Genomic DNA, 20446 nt, shown 5'->3' with positions numbered 1-20446 from the left:
TCTGGGGACCTGGGAGGCCAAGCATGACGAAAGTGGCGGCTGAGCACACGATCATCACCAAAAGACGCGCGCAAGAGATCTTTCACGCATGTAGCAATATGGGGTGGAGCGCCATCCTTCATAAATATCGTACGCTCCGGGAGGTGTTTATCAGCCAGGCTGGGGATGATGCGATTCTGTAACATATCGGCGTACCTCTCACCCGTCACGGTAGCAATTACAAAACCAGAATCACGCATTTCCTCGAAGAAGAAAGACCCAATAACGGTAGATGTGGTAAATCCATCCCATACCGTGACTTTCTCGTCGTGAAATGGAGTTTCCACGACAGTTCTAGGATTTTCGGTAGCCCAAATTCTGCAGTTGTGGGCGTTGACAGCCCCTCGCAGCGTGAAATGAGCTTCGTCGGTCCACAACACGTTACTCAACCAATCGACATCTTCCTCCATCTTTTGAAACGCCCACACCGCAAATGCCCTGCGCTTCACTAAATCGCCAGGTAACAGTTCATGATGCCGATGGATTTTGTACGGATACATCGGAGGGTACGCCTAAGTGCCAACCAAACAGTAGTGTATGGAATGCCGGTGCGACGTGCGACTGCACGAGCGCTGACTTCCTCATGCATAGACGAACCTGCTACAGTCTCCATTTCTTCCTGAACTGAGTCAGCAGCATTACGGTCGGCCACTACGGGGTCTATCGTCTAAACAACCCGTGGCTTCGACCTTCGAAATCATTCTCGCCACAGCTGCATTTGTCATCGGACCTTTACCTGTTCGAATCCCCTTCCTATGGCAATAGGATCGTAACGCTGAACTAGCACATTCCCCATTCTGATAATACAGCTTCACTAAAAGCGCCGTTTCAGGTAACGTCAACATGCTGCGACTGCTGGCGCATCTGATTCTCTCTCTCATTACAGCTCCTTTTATACACGATTGTCATGCGCAATCACTGACGTTTTGCTGTCCAGCGGCATCTGTCGGACATTTTGTGAACTTTGTTTTTTTTTTTGTTCTAATAGAACCCCATGTCTTTCCCAGCATGTGTGTCAGTTTTTACCTCTCTATCTACATTATTCCGTGGTTTATTAAGTTTTCAAATTTATACTGACTTTTTGATCACCCGGTACATTCCTTACCGTGTCACGTTTTCGCAACGCCACCACGTGACATCCAACCTCGCATAGGGCAGTGGCCATAACGATTTGGTTTATCAGTGTGTGTCTATCCGTATATGGTAGCACAATTCTATATAATTTGGCTGGAATTTTTGAAAGAAACTGTCCTGAAAATATAAAACATGGCATTCCAGCTGCAATGGGTATATTATACCTTCCTTTCTGTGGTTATTAATTATTATTATTATTATTATTATTATTATTATTATTAAGTGAAACACAAGAAAGTGTTAATACATACGTAGGTGGCCAAAGATAAATATTAAATTATGTTTCAAATGAGCGCCAGGCTCCCTACAAATTATTTCAAATGCTTTCGGCGAAATGTAATGCAGGCTAAGTTCACTGACATAGAATAAATCGTATCTTTGAAATGCATTTTTTTGACGAAATAAAAGCTTTGTACTTTAGTTAATTGAATAACTTGAAATGATTCTTTCTGCTCCGGCTGTGCTGATATATTACAAAAATAAATAAATAAATAAAATAAATACGCCGCGTAATGGCGGCCAATTATTGCCAGTCAAAGATCACCTCTGCTCGCTTCGCAGAGACTGAAAAAATGCTAAATAACTTCTTACAATTATTAATCCAGGAAGAATTGTTTGCATGGTTTCTTTAAGTAACACAATTCAAACACTTTTTGTAAATATATTTTCACTAAGCGCAGAATACACACTTGAGTTATTCGCTATGTACGAGAACAAATAGAACAAAAGCTACCGCTTTACAATAGCAAGCGTACCTTACATGCAGCAGAAGAAAAGATCCGACTCGAAGTGATTTTAAATATCTTTTTTCTCTTATATATAATGACAAAGAGAATAACGTTAGTTTCGAGAACGTTATGCACTACGATCTCATCTAACATAAATAATGTCTTTTTATTACACTCCAATCGATATAGTCTTTCTTTGAAGCTAATTTAATACATTTTCATAATTAATTTGTCGTTTATGTCCATATAATATTATTCATAGTCCTTTTATTATTTACTTCAAATATATCGGCTTGAATATTTCGAAAGGGACACTATGTGGGTTCATCGAAGACCACATTAAGCCTGCTCAATGACAACTAAATCATAGCTAAAGGTATCGCCCTTTGAAAATTTGGTTTGGCAGCTGTTTCAAATGTGACTTTGCAGGACGTTACTAGTCTTTATGACGCATCTGTGGCACATTTTACATAGTTTATCCAAGCATACTATCATTCATCAGTTTGAAAAAGTTCTTCTCAATCTTACTGGTTGAATTCATACAGTTTTGTGCGATAAACTTAATATACTGCTCCACCCAGGGAGATCCTCAAAAGAAAATATTCGGCGAATCTTTGTTTAAAACCAATTTATTTTGAAAATATTATTTCAGATTTATGTAATGAATTATGTAGTTTTACGAATCATGCAAGGTTGAGGGCAATTTCTTTGGTTTCTTAGTCCCTGATAGTGGTGAAATATTTTTGCAGCTACTGGGACAAATCCGAATGTAAATCGTCAATACCTTCATGGTATTCAGGTCTATTTCTAATATGTAACCTGTGTTCAGGCCATTTGGTACATATTGCGCGACAACATTTTCACACTCTCTGGAGGAAGTCAATGAAACTGGACAGTGGGAAAAATTGCATCATCACTCAGCTACAGGCTATTCACATCAAGATATATGATGTAAGATCCTTCACTTTTGTCATCATAAACGACCTTGAATCCATTGTTAGCAACTGCATGACTGCAAGAACAATGGACAGTACCGTCTCCAACACCTCTTTCAACAAACTGGACTTGTTTAATATCTTCTCTCCAGTAATTTTTAGCAGAGGCAAGCCAGACGAGGTAATGCAATGGGCTGGATCCATTTCATATGATTTAAGACATACACTATGAAAGTTTTTAAAAGCGTTGGCAAACAGTAGAACGTCAGGATCTACTCGAACAAATGTAAATCTGAATACTCTTCTCGTGTCTTATAGTTGAATGCTTATCACACACAGCAAGTTCTATGCTACTCAGTTTCGCTATTGTTGTGCCTGATAACAAAATTTAAAAATTTTAATTTCGAGGTAAATGATCATGCAGTAGAAACGATTCATTGGTCACACATAGGTATTAAAATATCTGTTTGGTTAACTGAATTAAACTCATGTTCGTCAGGGCATATGACTTCAGTATCTTGAGTTCATTGGATTTCGGTTGAGACTCGCACTTTTCATGGGAATATATCAGAAAATTTAGTGAACCCATAAGTCTGAAATTTATACTACATCTCCTCTCTTGGTGCATTACTGAAGTACTGTGTGTAAATCATTTATATTTTTCCATGCTATACGGAACCAGCGAAATACGACCATCGTTTTCCTGAACTTCTTCTTTACTCTCATGTACTGCCGTTTTGTTCACGTAGGTTCGTGATCAGAAACGTCTGTCATTATTACGAAGACTGTAGAACACGACAGGGACTGTACGGAAGACATGTAGCTCGTATTGCAGACAATATGAGGAACACCCCTGTAAGTGCCAAGGATATGACAGTAATCTCTGGTTTTATGTCAGCTCCTATAAACGCTCCAAGTCTCAGCCCAGCGAAACGCTAATTTTCCTTAGTGCACATTTCCAGTTTTGTAACAAAAACCTATTTACTGTCTCAGCGATCGCATACAATAGTTCAGTCAACCATTTCCTGCAATCGCTGCATTGTATGTAGAAGGCAATGCTGAAAGATGTATGCACACGTACCTGATCGAAAGCTAACCGGAGTCACTACAAAGACTGCAAGTAGCAGCTGGTTCTGGAACATAATCTGTATCACCGTGAATCACACAAGGTAGTTTCAGTCTGTTGTCGAACTTTGTAAATTTTTGGACGAGGAATTCCGCCTTTTGCAAGACACTTTTCAGTTTCGTTTTTCCCAGACATGTTTCAGCACTTTTTGTGCTATCTTCAGTGGGTCATTTTATTTTTTTATTGTAAAATTGTTGTTACATATTAACATTTAGCGAAACTTTTAGTACAATATATTTATAACAGTGAATGAATAATTGCTGTAAAATATTAAACATCATTTGTTCACGTTCACAGCTGAGATATGTCTAAAGTTATAGTAGTGGCTTAATTGACAAAAGAGTGGATGTATGCATCAGTTTACATACTTTACTAGAAGCTATTGGGTATTTATGTTGGTAGCTGGTCTGCTACACAATGAACATGTCGTATGCAAACAGCGAAACGTAATTTTTATTTTTCTGTTTAGTATGCATTTACGAAGGGAAATGAGTCTACATCACGTTTTTTGTGTGTGTAAATTGCGACTTTTATATAGTATTTTCTTATACTTGTTGTCGAGGTGAATACGCTGGTTATGTGACATATGGTCGTTTGACAACGCACTTTCTACGAATTTTCAAACATAGGCACAGAGTTCGCCGCCATAGCTTGGTGTAACTGTGTAGTATTCATTTGTTTCGCGGAGTGTAGATGAGTGTAATAGATGCTTTATAGTGTAATTTTAGGGCTGTATGATGATGATGATGATGGTGAGACATGGGATAGGGTGAACCTGGGTCATGGCAAATAGTCTATTTTTCTCAAATAACTCCGAGGGCGTCAAAAGAATTTAAAGTGTCCATCTGACAGATGGATCACCGTCAGCAGTGTCATATGTTCTGATTTCATGAGGTACTGCGGAGAGTTTTGTAATTTATTCCAGGGTTTTGGTACAGCGACTGTTGATCAGGAAAATTTACACCACCACCATTCCTCTCCCTGCCGACCGTACACTGGTAGTGAGGATTTCATCCAGCGCCAGGATTCTAACTGGCTTGCTTCCAAGTCGAGCGCCACCGCACAGGTGTGCGTTAGCGGCTCCGGCTGCGGAGGCGGGTGGCTTATGTAAATGAAAGGGCGAGACAGCCACGTCGCGGAACAGACTCACGCAGCTGTTTCATGAGGTCAACGTCGCGTAGTAAGACAGGGTCGTAGTAGGGCTACGTTCACTTGTGAGCAAATATAATCTTTAATGTTTTATTCACAAACATGCATCAATTTTCATTTTACTATAAATTCAAAACTTTGATAAAAATGTTGAGCTACGAGAGCGGCAATAAAAAAAATTTAGTAACAGATCGAGGCTTGCTCAGTGAAGACAGAATGCAAAAATGGTTAACAGAATAATTATTAAGGTGATGCAATAAGCCCCAGAAGTTAAAAGGGATATTTAGTATTGAAAATGGGGCAATTAATTTGCATTGGACAAATCCATGGAACAAAAATAATCCAGAATGATTACACAAGATTCACAATAAGCTCAAGACAAAGGGAACCACAGGTCTACATAAAATTACACTGTACAAGAGACAGAAAATACATATGAAAATTGTGAATCTTAAGGGTCTGGCGACGCAAAGACTGTTCCATTAAGTTTCGGGTGTGCAGCCGCAAGAATTCTCCTTCTTCTTCTAATATTTCGGCTGTATAACGTTCAGCCATCTTCAGAGTGAGCCACAAGATAACTTGCAAGACTTCTTAAGACATCTGAACTCCCTCCACGATCAAATAAAGTTCACAATGGAAACTGAAAAGGAGGGATGCCTTCCATTCTTGGATGTTCTTGTTCGGCGCAGAGAGGATGGCACTTTGGGACATGAAGTGTATCGGAAGCCGACGCACACGGATTTGTATTTACGTGCAAATAGCTGCCACCATCCTACCCAGACGATGAGTGTACTCCGAACTTTGACCCATAGAGTGCATATTATTTCTGAAAAAAGCAGTCTGCAAGATGAACTTTCCCACTTACAAAGAGTGTTTGAAGACAATGCGTACTCCCCACAGCAAATACAGAAGGCACTGAAAATGAAACCGAAAGAGGCCACAACGAATGCAAAAGAAGACGAAGAAACCTTTAAATCGCCTTCCTGCCATATGTGGGTAGCCTCTCATCAAAAATAGGACGGAGTCTCAGCAGACGCAAAGTAAAAGTGATTTTTCGTCCTCCACCCAAGACAGCTGCACTCGTGGGCTCCGTCAAAGTTGATTTGCTGCTCTGAAAAACTGGAGTTTACAAAATTCCGTGTGAATGTGACCTTTCTTACATTGGACAAACAACTCATACTAACCTAGAAAGATGTACAGAAGACCGGAGGACACATGACCTTTACAACACAGAAAGTCGGCAGTGGCAGAGCACTGTATTGACACTGGTCACAGAATGTTGTATGGCAACGTCGAAATTTTGGCAACTACATCATCTTTTTGGGACTCGATAGTGAAGGAGGTAATTGAGATTCGCTTGACGACCTATTTAATTAATAGAGATAGTGGTTTAAACCTTGATAAATCATGGAATCCGGCACTTGGTGTAATAAACATAAAAAGACGTCGTCACAGTGCAGCTCAAAGTGATATATCGACATGCCAGCACAGATCGACTGCGGAATCATAGATGTAACTCGCGCATTGTGCACGTCTCTGCCGCCGACCAACGTCTCTGGCGCATTTGCATCTGTGGCCGCATGCGCAGTTGCGCGGTACACGAGTATAAAGGGACGAAGTGAGCACTGGAGCTGCCTTCGTGTACCCGCTGACGCCCCTACTCTCTTCATCCCGCCGCTTCCCCTGCTGCCCCTTGCTCTCCCCTCCTTTTCCATCCTCTCTGACCTTTCCCTCGGCACGTCCCACCTGGCAGTTTTGTTCTTCGTCGTGTGTGCTACAAGTGAGTTTTAAGTGTGATGTACTGGAGTGTTTTTAATGCTGTGGCCGACTTTTAACCTGTGCATGTCCATTCAGTGTCTTCTCTTTGATTTAAGAATCGCCAACTGTGTTTTTTAACTTTCTGGTGACTTTTTTAACTGTCCCCGATCAAAGTCTCCATATCACTCTATTTTTACCTCAATTTTCTCCCTTTACTCTGTTTTATGTTCCCCTTTTATATCGCCTTATGTATGTAACATTTTATTCTTCTTTTAATTGCCATGTCAATGGGCTGAAGAGCGGCGGATTGTGCCGCTGACAGCCCTCCCCTGCCCATATGGGCAGGGGAATGAAATCACAATAAAGAAAAAAAAACTGGAGCTGCAGTCTTGCGGCTCGGTCTGTAGATGGCTGAACGTTATACAGCCGAAATGTTAGAAGAAGAAGGAGAATTCTTGCAGCTGCGCACCCGAAACTTAATGGAACATGTAAAAATGACCACGTTAATAGTGCATACACTTCCTACCTATTTACAGAATGACAAAAAAGTCAGAGTTATGAATGAGAGTAATTTATCTACAAACAATTTTGTAACCCATATACACGATCATCACTTCTCAAACAATTCGGTCCTGAATACTGCCTGTGTGAAGAGACTGAAATAAGCTTAGCTTGTTTACCCAGTGACAGATATGATCTATCACTCACAAATCAGTTAACAGCAGTGCAATGATCATATAGTAGAACATCACACATTGTAATGGCCCATATGTGCCATACAGTACTAATGTCTGCCCTTTCCTGTAAGTACAATGTGGGTCATACAGCGGGGAGACTGAACAACAACTTCCTCTTCACCACTGAAGCGCTACATGTAAAACACACACATCCAACAGAAGAAGCAAGCCCAATTCATGCTCTCTTGGGACAGCAAGGAACAGATTGTTGGACGCCAAAGTAGTGGGGGACGTTGACCATAATACAACTGCAGATGATGGAGAGGGTACATCGGTCACGTTATGAGTTTTTTTGCATGATATTTCGTGAGGACATGCTGAACCGTTTGGTAGTATACGCACAGGCGTCCTGAAAACATTCACAATCTAATGTGTTATCCTTAATCACCAGTGTGTTTGTGTACTGTAACATCATCGCATTGTAACTAACCTGTTACTACGGGTTATTACATTAATAATGGGAATGGGAATGCTTATTCATTGTGAAATTAACGTGAGAAGATTAGGGTCGCCACCGACTCTAACCATACAACTAATCAACGGTTTGGTCGAGTCGGAAAATAAATGCATACATCGTGATATCGCTCATAGGGAATGCGATGTAATTAATTGTATTTCCCGTGCACTGTTCACGAGAATCAACCATTTAAAATAAAATAGCACACGCAAGAACACTGTGCAGAAGATCAGCTCCCAGCAACACACCTGAAAATAAGACATAATCTAAGACATTTGTTTTAAAATAAAAGGGAAACTAATCACTAGACCTGTTTGTAAGGAAACGCGTTGGAAGTGCTAACGGGAAAGCTACGAGGTGAGTGGCTTAGGTGCAAAAATGTAACCTCGGAATGCAAGAGAAAATTGGAGATAAAATCATTTATTCCTAAGACATGAATAAGGAGGCATGTACACAATTTCTGAAACATTAATTCCTAAAACATTAACGAAAAGCATCGATACATTCACCGTTATAATCTACACCTAAAATCATTGGTGTGAATCATTCATACAACTGCTGATGCCTGATAACTGATCGCAATAACTCCTGAAACGGTACACGTTTTGCAGTACGCACGCGTGCCCACGTGGTTTGAGGAGACGCAGTTTCTAGGTATCGTGGCCAAGTTGCAACAATATCACATCACACAATCATGAACAGTTAACGTTCTTTAAAACAAACATGAGACCGGACAGTTAGTGATGACGGTAGTCCAACAAACTCTAATGTTCAACCACGTGGTCGGCTCCCCACGGACGAAAGACACATAAAGCAAGGAAAATTTACGAGAAGGCAAAGCTATTAATTACTATGTGGAAAAATGAAAGCTTATACAGGCACAGCTGAAGGCAAACAGACATTCATACAGAAGCGAGTGCTCACTTCTTATCGACGCCTTTGTGTGGCGCTCTTCCGGTGGATCCAAGTCTGCTATAGAAATTTACCAAAAGAAAAATCTGCCAAAGTTTTGCATTCCTTGCTGCGACAAGGCAAAGCAATCTTTCAGAGCTGAAAAGCGAGGCCAAAAGCTAACAGTTCTCCTCTCGCCAAGTAACAACGCGCCACGCGGTCAGTGTAACTCACCCTTCTTCGACTGGAGCACAGCTGTGGACGCTTCCCGTACCGGCGGCGGACTGCCTCCCGCTTCTTCTCCAGCCTCTTCCACGCTCCGCGTGGCCCGGAAAAACCAAAGATGCCATTTTCGCCACCAACCTAACGCAGGTGGATTTCTCACAGGTAGGAAAACCTCTTTGCCTACTTGACCACTACGAGAGTTGGCTATTCTGTACAACTGCTGCTGAATGTGTAAGACTATCGCAGACATTCTACAGCAGACTACGCCACCGTCTAGCAACGTGACACACAACCACATTCATTCAATCACGCCACTATGATAACTATGAGAAAAGACAAACAAGGAAGGAAAGAGAAATACTAGTGAAAATGGGCTACCGGACTAATGGAAGGTAGTTACAGGACCCTTTAAGCATGTTTCCAATAACGGTCACGGGAGGCCAAGTACAATAATGTTATGGTAAGGTAGTACTTCCACACTTGGGGCTGTACAATCGCTTTTCCCGCCATCAACGTGCCACCCAGGCAACTCTTCAAGTGCGTCCTGTTGGGCTGCTGCACAATATTTGTGTTGCATTCACAGGGGTCCTTCCTCGTTGCCACCTGGACGGTGCTGACACACAGGACGAGATAACTGCAGCGATCTTAGCGGTACTTACTATGATTCGTGACAGCATCTCCAACACACATCAGTTGTTGTATTAGTCATTTAAGCACACAATATTACGGTGTAGAGCTGCTTTTAGGGTGAAGGGGTTAGACCGAAAGACAAAGCAGGCCGAACTATTTGGATTCGGTCTTTCACGTACGCCCGAAAATACTTGTTGAAGCCTGAGCGGCGGCCACTGTGGCCGAGCGGTTCTAGGCGCTTCAGTCTGGAACCGCGTGACCGTTACGGTCGCAGGTTCGAATCCTGCCTCGGGCATGGCTATGTGTGATGTCGTTAGGTTAGTTAGGTTTAAGTAGTTCTACGTTCTAGGGGACTGATGACGTAAGATGTTAAGTCGCATAGTGCTCAGAGCCATTTGAACCATTTCTGAAGCCTCAGCCCTGGCCCTAGTGGCCGGCGCACCGCATGACGCTGCCCACGTGTGTCCGCAGCGGGCGCCGGAGCGGCTTTGACGCTGCTGCTGCTGCCTCGCGCCGGCTGCGACCGCACGATGGCCGTGGCGCTGCTGTCGCTCAACGGGCTGTGCCTGGGAGCTCAGTACGCCGGAAACGGCTCCAACCTGCTGGCGCTGGCGCCCAGCTTCTCCGGTTCGCTGTACGGCTTCTCCAACACTTTCGCCAACATCGCTGGCATCCTCGCCCCGTACGCCGTCGGCTACCTCACCAATGGAAACGTAAGTAACCCACATGTCGCACAGAGTAGCTGTGCTGAAGAACTAAACGTGTATGGAATTAATGATTATTAATTCTTTATTACACTTAAAAAACGTAAAAAAGGGGGCAAACAGAATGCAGTAATGGAAATTCAGGTAATGGTAATGGGAGAAACTTTATAACGGATACTGAACCATTAAGAGAATAGCGCGGAGTTTGCCCTTGGGTTCACAGCTACTTTATAAGATTTACTGCAGGAATAACCAAGAATTCCACTCGTGAGTCATGCCCTGGCACGAGTGCCATAGGGCTCGGCCTAGCTGCGCACTTCCCCCATCGGCACGGCACTTTGACCGTGGGAAGAGCGAAACTGTGAACGAGCTACATTTAAATGGAAGTGCAGTAGCACTGAGTAAGGGCTGGTTTCATATTTCACATTTCACAACAATATAAATCACAAACAAAACAAATTTGCAGCATGATTAATAATTTTTTGCGCGCTGGAAACGTAATATAATTCGAAATTTCCTGGCAGATTAAAACGTTTTTCGGACCGAGACTCGAACTCGGGACCTTTGCCTTTCGCGGTCAGGTGCTCTACCAACTAAGCTACCCATGCACGACTCACGCTCCGTCCTCACAGCTGTACTTCTGCCAGTACCTCGCCTCCTACCATCCAAACTTTACAGAAGTTCTCCTGCGAACCTTGCAGAACTAGCCTAGCACTCCTGAAAGAAAGGATATTGCGGAGACATGGCTTAGCCACAGCCTGGGCGATGTTTCCGCTGCAGAGTGAAAATCTCATTCTGGAAACATCCGCCAGGCCGTGGCTAAGCCATGTCTCCCCAATATCCTTTCTTTCAGGAGTGCTCGTTCTGCAAGGTTCTGGAAAGTTTGGATGGTAGGAAACGAGGTACTGGCAGAAGTTAAGCTGAGAGGACGGGGCGTGAGTAGTGCTTGGGTAGCTCAGTTGGTAGAGCACGTGCCCGCGAAAGGCAAAGGTCCCGAGTTCGAGTCTCGGTACGGCACACAGTTTTAATCTGCCAGGAAGTTTCATATAAGCGCACACTCCGCTGCAGAGTGAAAATCTCATTCTGGAAACATCCCCCAGGCTATGGCTAAGCCATGTCTCCCCAATATCCTTTCTTTCAGGAGTGCTAGTTCTGCAAGGTTCACAGGAGAGCTTCTGTAAAGTTTGCAAGGTAGGAGACGAGGTACTGGCAGAAGTAAAGCTGATAGGACGGGGCGTGAGTCGTGCTTGGGTGGCTCTGCTGGCGCCGGCATGGTAGCTCAGCGTGTTCGGTCAGGGGGTTAGCTACCCTCTGCAATAAAAAAACTGAGTTAATGGTCCAACAACGAACTTAAAAGGATGTCTTACGACGTCCGCCCCGAGAAGATGCAACGACAAAATGAGATTCAGTCCGCTGTTAGCAGCGGTGGGGCAAGGTCGTCGTGCCTGTGTCCCCCTGTTAGCGTTCCGCGCGCGCGAGTGTTTACTGGTTACCTTCCGCTGCGGCGAGTGTCATGCGTCCGTGTCTCGGTAGTGCCATGGCGCACTCGTGCCGCAAGTCCACAATTAAGATCACATTTCAAGCGGACTATGCAAGACCTCGAGTACTTGACATTGAACGTTTCATCCGGGAAGAACTTCATATTGCACCTCAGGACATCATTGGGATCCACTTTTCTATAACACAAAGTGTCGTCTACATAAAACTGATCATTGGAAAGGTGTGCACTGATGTTGTGTGCCGACACACTCATGAACTTAAATTTAAGCATCCAGATGGTCACATAGGAACTGTCACGATCGACCACGCTGGATTAGGCCTTCGCACTCTGTCTTCGAGTTGCCATTCGAAGTCCCGCCAGATGTTGTGATGACAGCTTTCAAACCGTGCGGCAATGTGCTAAGCCACTTGGCTGAAAAATGGCAAACGTTTGAGACGTACCCCGTCTTAAACGGTGTGCGACAAATTAAGATTGAACTGACGAAGCAAGTGCCATCCTATTTAGTAATTGGCGGCTGCAGAGCCATTGTCACGTACGACGGACAACCGCGTACTTGCGCCAGCCGTGGCCAGGAAGGACATGTCCGATCGGCCTGCATTCAACGCCAACTGACTCAGACACCGGATGGTGAAGTTCCATCCCCGGCGACGCCTACTTCACTCCCCATCACGTATGCAGCGACTGCAGCCGCAGCGGCTGTTCCTGCCCAGGATCGTAACACCATATTGCTGTCAGTGGTCGATGACAGTGTGGCGGACAGCATATCACCCTCTACGACGTCATCGGTAGACTTGCCTCAAGACTTTGATCAATTGTGGCACCAAGACGAGCCTAAAGAGAAGATGGAAGTAGAAACGGAAATTGTCCCAACCTGTGCTTTCCTACCAATGGAGACCGCATCAGATGATTGCCGCCCGCACTCTGACACAGAACAACATGTCTGGAAACAACGGTCCCCTCGAAAACGCAAGAAACGGCGCCATACGCCATCCGGTGATTGCCTGCTTCGGATGTGTGACCTGGACGAACATCCGGCGTCGGACGACACTCAGGACTCTACCACCACAACTCACCCTTCCCTTCACGATGCTATGGCGGAGACAATTTCTGAGCCTCGGTATGTCAACATCACTTCTGCTACTGAACATGCGCGCAAGCGCTCTACTGACAGCACTAATCAACAGTTACCAATCACTGCATCTGATTCTTGGGCGGATGATGTAGAGAATGAGCCACAGCACCAGGAGGATGCCGAAGGCAGAGATGCTCCCTCGGCTGTACCCAGCACCAACCAACTACAGTGACTACGGCTGTATCGTCAGCCTCTGTGGCGCCGCCGCCCCTGCCGCCTACAACTGGCCTCCTAAACAACCCAGTTGCCGACCTGGCTGACCAAACATACCGTCTAGCGACGATTAATATCAACAACATACGTGCCCGTCATAAACTAGCGATGCTACAGGATCTACTTAACGCAGCAGACATCGACATTGCGCTCCTTCAAGAGGTGTATGTCGCAGACTTCAAGGAACCCTATGGCTACAAGACTTGGGTCTCACATGCGTCTGCCAATGGCACTGGTGTGGCGATCCTCCTCCGCGAAGGTATATCCGCAGACGAAGTCGAATGTCTCCCTGATGCCAGAGAAATGGCTCTTACTATCCAAGGAGTCAAACTTATTAACATCTATGCACCGTCAGGATCTGGTCGGCGTCGCGAACCATCCACCTTTTTACGCTCATACAATCACGCCCCTTTTTATGGGCCGTCAGGATGCCTTGATAATCGGAGGGGACTTCAACTATAGCCAAGGACATAAGGATCAGTTACCACATCATTCTCGCTGCGCATAACTTGCGACAATTTTAAATAATCTTCAATTGGTGAACTCGTGGGAACATGTTTGTGGCGATCGGCCCGCATTTACTCACTACACCAGCCATTCCTACAGCCGCATCGACAGGATTTACATCTCGCGCTCCGTAGCTGTGGGGACAAGAGCTGCCGAAGTTTGACCCACAGCTTTTTCTGACCACGAGGCCTACATCTGCGATATTACCCTCGGCCGCCAGAAAGTATGGCACAGCCGTGGTCCTTGGAAGTTGAACGTCGCCCACCTAGCTTCTCAGGAATGCCCCTGCCTTATAGAGAATACGTGGGATTCTTGTAGCAGCCGGCGTGGCACCTACCGGTCTACACTGTCGTGGTGGTTATTCTGCGCCAAACCAGTCCTCCGGAAGACCTTGATAGGCTACGGCCGAGATGTTGCAGCATGGAATGCAGAGGGAATGTACCACACGGCAGGTGACGGTGAACCGTACCAAGGTACAGATCATCAGGTTAACACGTTGCCACCTTGAGGGTGCGATCGTCAGAGCGCGCACTCAAGCCAGAGTGACCCAGGATGAGCCGTCCATGTAGCATGTCATTGCAGAATGACGGCGCTGACGCAGGACACTGATCCAAGATATCACGACGGAAGACGAACGACGCCTTGATACCCAGCGCGACATAGGAAACGCCCTTCATGCTCACTATACTAGGCTGTACTCGGAACATCGACATCCCCTAGAGGTTATCGCCGAAGTCTCTCAACTCACTTATGGCACGATCTCTCCGACAGCGGCAGCGGATTTGACTGCAGATGTAACGGAAGAGGAAATCATTGAAGCAATACAGGCTGGGGCTGCTCATAAGTCACCGGGACCTGATGGCCCTCCTCTGGAATTTTACCGGACATATCAACAATTGCTGGCACCAGCATGGACTGATATTTGTCGCGATCTCATGTCTCCCAGGACGCAGATCCCTGGGGCTTTCCTAGAAGGACTGATTGTGCCCATACCCAAACCACCAGGTGGATCCAGGATCAGTGACTATCGGCCCTTGACCTTACTCAACAGTGACTTGAAGATTTTTCCCGGCTTCTGGCGGCACGCCTAAAGCGATCAGTACGATGTGTTGTGTCGCAGGACCAGGCATCGTTAGGTGGTGACCATAATATTCGCACTGCACTGTGCCGATATAGAGATATCATCGCGCTAGCCAAAACTCGCCAACTGTCAGGAGTTTTGGCCTCACTCGACTTTAGCCAGGCCTTTGACTGAGTCGACCACACATTTTTGAGGTACTGCGACACATGGGGTATCCGGACGTCATAGTTAAGGTACTGATGCGTCTCCTACGCGGCACGACGTCCAAGGTGTTATATAATGGCCGTCTCACGCCGCCGATACAGATCCAGCGATCGGTGCGACAAGGCTGCCCTATTTCGGCGATATTGTACGCCCTCGTCTTGGAACCACTCCTCTGCTGCCTCCGACAATGCCTGACTGCGATGTCCCTTGGTGGAGACACTTTTTGCTGCACTGCCTATGTGGATGATCTGGTACCCCTTCTTCGCAGTAATGACGATGTTCGTGCAGCACTGGCGTGGGTGGCGACCTACGGCGCGGCATCGGGGGGCCATCTCAATCTCCACAAATCACACGCCCTGTCGATAGGCAGAGGTCTGCCCGACGAGAGCGTCACACCGCTACGAATCAGTGACACAATCCGCTGTCTTGGCATTGAATTTACATCTGACATTAAGCGTTCAACAGCCCTTAACTACAGGCATTTATTGAATCAGATGAGAGCAGGAATAAGTGACCACCGTCTTAGATATCTAGACCTCCTGCAACGGACACGATATGCTAACGTCTATTTGGCGTCACGTATCCCCCATTTTGCACAGATACTCCCGATACCACCTAACCTGGCTCACCGCATGTTGGCGGTTTTGGGATCCTTTGTTAATACGGGCATGTTATTTAAGATTCGTTACGAGTCCCTAACCCTCCCGAGGAGCAGAGGGGGTTTAGGCCTTTGTCATGTTCAGAACAGAACAAAGGCTCTGTTCGTCAGCTGTCACCTCCCTGTTATGATATCGGACATTCCAGCACCTTTGTTCTACATTAGCCAATTCTTCCTTGAATTAAGCTACATCCGCACCGCACTACCACCCACACGCTTGATGATGACGAGGGCGATATATGCTGCCATGCAAACGAACAGGACGCTGAATGTGACTGAAAGCAAACACCCCACTACAAAGTGGCGCGCTGTGTGGCAGGCAGTGAATGCCACCACCCTTGATACTGACGTGCAATCTGCATGGTACGTAACTGTTAATGGGAAAGAGTTGTGCCAGTCCCGCCTACATGACATCCACCTCGCTGATTCACCCTTGTGTGCCACATGCCAAGTGGTTGACACGGATGAACATCGTTTCGAATGCGGGTCGGCAAAGGACGTTTGGTATTTGGTGCGTCAGATATTGGCTTTTCTCACACGCACGACTCCCGACAGGATAACTACCCGATCACTTCTTTTCCCCGATGAGATGTATTTCCCAAGAGCAAAAACGAACTCTGTGACGTGGATCAGCGACCACGCTGTTGTCTACCTATTCGGTAATTGCGAAAAGACAGTACCCGATTTTTGTTATTACCTCAACGAACGACATTGTGCGATCGTCAAGAACCCTAAATATAGGCAATATTTTACTAATTTTCTTTGGAGCGCATTCCATAATCCGCCTCGCAGCTGGATTATCGATGACATGGGAAGATAACCATAGCACCTCTTCTCAGTTACTTTTTTATGAGATTGAACAAACAACGGAAACAACACAGCAACGAGACGACAGTCATCGAAAAATTCGCAGCGGGCTATAGTATGGAGCATCCTTTGTCGTAACGGGACGACTTCCTATTATTCTGTTTATGTAGCCGAAGAGGAACGGCCTTCCTTCTATCCATTTGTATAAAAATAAAATAAAATTAAAATTAAAAAAACAGAAAAACAAACCTCCCAAAATCCTTTTTCCTTTTTGTCATTTTTGTTAAAAAAGCGGCTAGGATAGCTGGCTATTAAAAAAAATAATTTAAAAAAGTTGGTAGAGCACGTGCCCGCGAAAGGCAAAGGTCCCGAGTTCGAGTCTCGGTCCGGCACACAGTTTTAATCTGCCAGCAAGTTTCATATCAGGGCACATTCCGCTGCAGAGCGAAAATCTCATTCTGATAATATAATTTTTCTCTGGTGCAAACTGTCGGCATACAGACAGACGCTGACGTTTCACAGATTCTTGCAGTCAGGTTGCTACTTAAATACGACATAATTAATTTCATAATCGAGAAAGCGTCTTTTACACATATTTTGATCGAAGTAGTGTAGCACTTGTGTAACTTCATTACAGAGAATTTGAAACTCTACCTGAGGAGAACAATGTATAGGACCTGGACAACTCTGACGTAAGGATTCGTCTTTAAACAGGGAATTACATTGCAGATCCATCAGTTACAGCTGCACATGCACAGGGGTGCTTTAAACTGAAATTGCGAACGATCGCGAAAACAGCTCGAAATCAGATGTAAGATAGGCACTGTCCTCAAAACGCTTAGAGAAATATCCTTGCAATTCTTTCAAACCAACAATGAATAATTTAAAACTCGCGTTTTCTTTAAAGCCCGTGATCTTAGGGTAACCATCTATGCTGTTTGTTAGAATTTGCCTCTCCTGCGATGTTATTTTCTTTTAAAATGATTCCCAACAAATCAGAAGTTAGTTGTTTCTCATTTTGCAGTGCTTTAGTGTGGGTAACGCGCAGACAAGTCCTCTTAAAATGCGAGGTCTACAATGCACGTTCTAATTTTCGTTTCTGCTTGCGTTTTCCGTTCATAATTCCAACAATAGTAGGTTTTAAATCGAAAAATCGTTCCAGGCAAGGCCCTTGACTTAAACAGTGTATTTTACGATATTACATATTAAGAGTCTCCGTACCATTTGTTCAGTTCCATCGTAAACTGTTCCAGCTGACAGTGGAATAATGTGTGCTACATCAGAAATTTTACTGTTCCTATCATCAATTTCTTCAATGCCTGAAAATTTAGCACAAAGGGTTTTTTTTTATATACTGAACAATGAACCTCATCTAACGATGATTGTAACTTTTTGTTCTCATATATACGATTCTATCGAACTGAAGAGAGTTGTGCCGACCTAAAAATGCCACACCGCGATACTAAATACGTAGCACTATAGCGAGTACCTCTGAGAAGGACCGGGTATTGCCGACACAGACCAAGCCTTGGCCTGCATACAGCCCGCACTCGGCGGGCGGGCAGTCTGGCTGGCGTGGCGTGGCCGGCACTGGTCCAATGAACAGTCGCTGTTCGTCCATAGTGGCAACTGAAATATTCAAAGGTTGCATTTGGTTGTGAAACAAAAATGCAATTGCAAGAAGTACGTTCAATAAAGAAAGAAAGGGAAGAGGATTAATTTTAAATTTACAACATTATATTTTACTTTTGTTGCACATTACAACAGGTAAATAATACACCACTCTTCATAGTAAGAAATTCATCATTATGCATAAAATCATTACAGTAATTAACGATCCGTTACATTAATTGCGAAAACTGATAAGACTGAAAATGTACGGCAATACAAGGAAAAATGTTCCAGTAATCATTAATTCACAAATGAGTTGTTTGTGAGATAATTGTGTGTGTGTATGAGCCGCCACAGATTTCACTGTGAAATATTGTCCTACGCACAACGATAGTACCTACGGTGTAAAGTTTTCGCATAAGTCCCTATCCAATTGGGTTGAAATTTCATCCATGGCTATGGTTGGGGAACGTGATACATCACTGACAAGTTTTGCTGCTGATGTAAGATGATATTTCAATTGACCTCAGTGGTCAGAATTTTTCTGCTGGCGCATCTCAAAAGTGAGGTGTTCAACGCTCCATTTGATAGAACTGAGGATCTGCAGCCGCAGTTGTGCAGTATTATCAAGATTTACGAGAAGTGAAGGCTATTTCAAAGATTTCATAGTTCGCTGCACGAACGGCGCAGTATTGCATCCATGTCTAGGAATAAACAAGGACCACCTCCTCTGAAATGTACTACTCTACACTTTTACATGTAACATGTTGAAGTAATGTTTTATCTTTTGTTAAAGTAGATGAAATTTCAGCTTAATTAAATGGGGACCAAATCTAAAAGTAAATTTGTACTCCCTAGGACAACAGTTCACACAGAAGTCAACGTTGTACCGGAACCACATACAATTGAGGCACTTTCTGGAGAAGGGTCCATAGGTCTATGTGCCCTTTTTAGGGAAATTGTTAGCGGATCACGGAAAATATTCTACCAGAGTTTTGTTTCATTGTCTGAATGCTAGAGGACAAGGCAGCGTTTTCGTGAAGCGTGTGCACGCTGCATCTATCGTTAAGGGAACTGTGCTTAAAATTCAGAAGTATTTTGTTCTGAAATATAAAGCAGATGTTTCAGTACTAGTCTCATTGACATACAAAGGTCCATGTGCATTATTCAGGTTTTGGAAACAGAAATACAATAACGAAGCACTGAAAAACCTGAGACTACCTATTATGGCGTTTAATCCAGTGAAGCCAGAAAATAAAAAAGATGTCAATTTATTTAAGTACACAGATGACAACAGTAGTTCATGGCTACAGAACGGCCGGCCTTTGTGGCCGAGCGGTTCTAGGCGCTTCAGTCCGGAACCGCGCTGCTGCTACGGTCGCAGGTTCGAATCCTGCCTCGGGCATGGATGTGTGTGATGTCTTTAGGTTAGTTAGGTTTAAGTAGTTCTAAATCTAGGGGACTGATGACCTCAGATGTTAGGTCCCATAGTGCTTAGGATCATTTGAACCCTTTTTTTTGCTATAAAACACCCTTCAAGATAGTTCCTAGCAACCAGAAGTTATTTAGAAAATAGACATCCATGCAGGAGAGGACAAAGTAGGAGAAGAAGAAGAAGAAAGTAGGAGAAGAAGAGAAACGAAAACGTCCTACAGTAACTAGAAACTATTCCAGAAAAATTATCCATCATAATGTATGGATCACAGGACCAACACGGTGGCATTTCATTTGTGTAGTCGTACTTTGTTATCAATTTACTTCCCGTTATTTTATTTTCGTACCTTCCATAGGGTTCCCTGATCGTAGGTATTATTAAGAATAGTAGTACTGTTACGTTTTAACGTCTTCTGAGGCTTATAATAACATGTAATGAAAGAAATGCTTCTTTATTATAACCTACTGATACAGTTTTATGGGAAAGGTCATATATATGTTTATCAGAAATATTATTTTCTACGTTAAAAGCATAGGTTAAGATATTTAATATTATGAAAATATTTACTTAATAGTAGTACACGTCCTACTGAAGTTTACTTGTGTATTGGAATCAGACTGTTATTAAAATTTATTGGAAATGAGCATTTAAACTGCCCTATGTCAAATAACCATTTTCTCCTAAGAGCCTTCCTTCCACAAAATGCCTCAATTATCACACAAACGAATCGTGTGCGGACACATGTTAAACGGAAGGTTTCTGGATCGATTACCGAAAGAAGCAC

General features: G+C 44.2%; 1 protein-coding gene across 1 annotated transcript in view; it reads left to right on the top strand.

Annotated features, from left to right (window-relative positions):
• The window catches only part of LOC126474453 (putative inorganic phosphate cotransporter), a 155684-nt gene that overhangs the window by 105880 nt on the left and 29358 nt on the right, over window positions 1–20446 (top strand). The window contains exon 8 of the mRNA XM_050101925.1: window positions 10281–10522. Coding sequence (XP_049957882.1) covers window positions 10281–10522 — 242 coding nt within the window. The remainder of the gene's footprint in view (window positions 1–10280; window positions 10523–20446) is intronic.

The sequence above is a fragment of the Schistocerca serialis genome, chromosome 4, assembly GCF_023864345.2.
Source record: "Schistocerca serialis cubense isolate TAMUIC-IGC-003099 chromosome 4, iqSchSeri2.2, whole genome shotgun sequence".
Lineage (NCBI taxonomy): Eukaryota > Metazoa > Arthropoda > Insecta > Orthoptera > Acrididae > Schistocerca > Schistocerca serialis.
The sequence above is the reverse complement of the archived record's forward strand: the minus strand, read 5'-3'. Positions and strand labels throughout refer to the sequence as shown.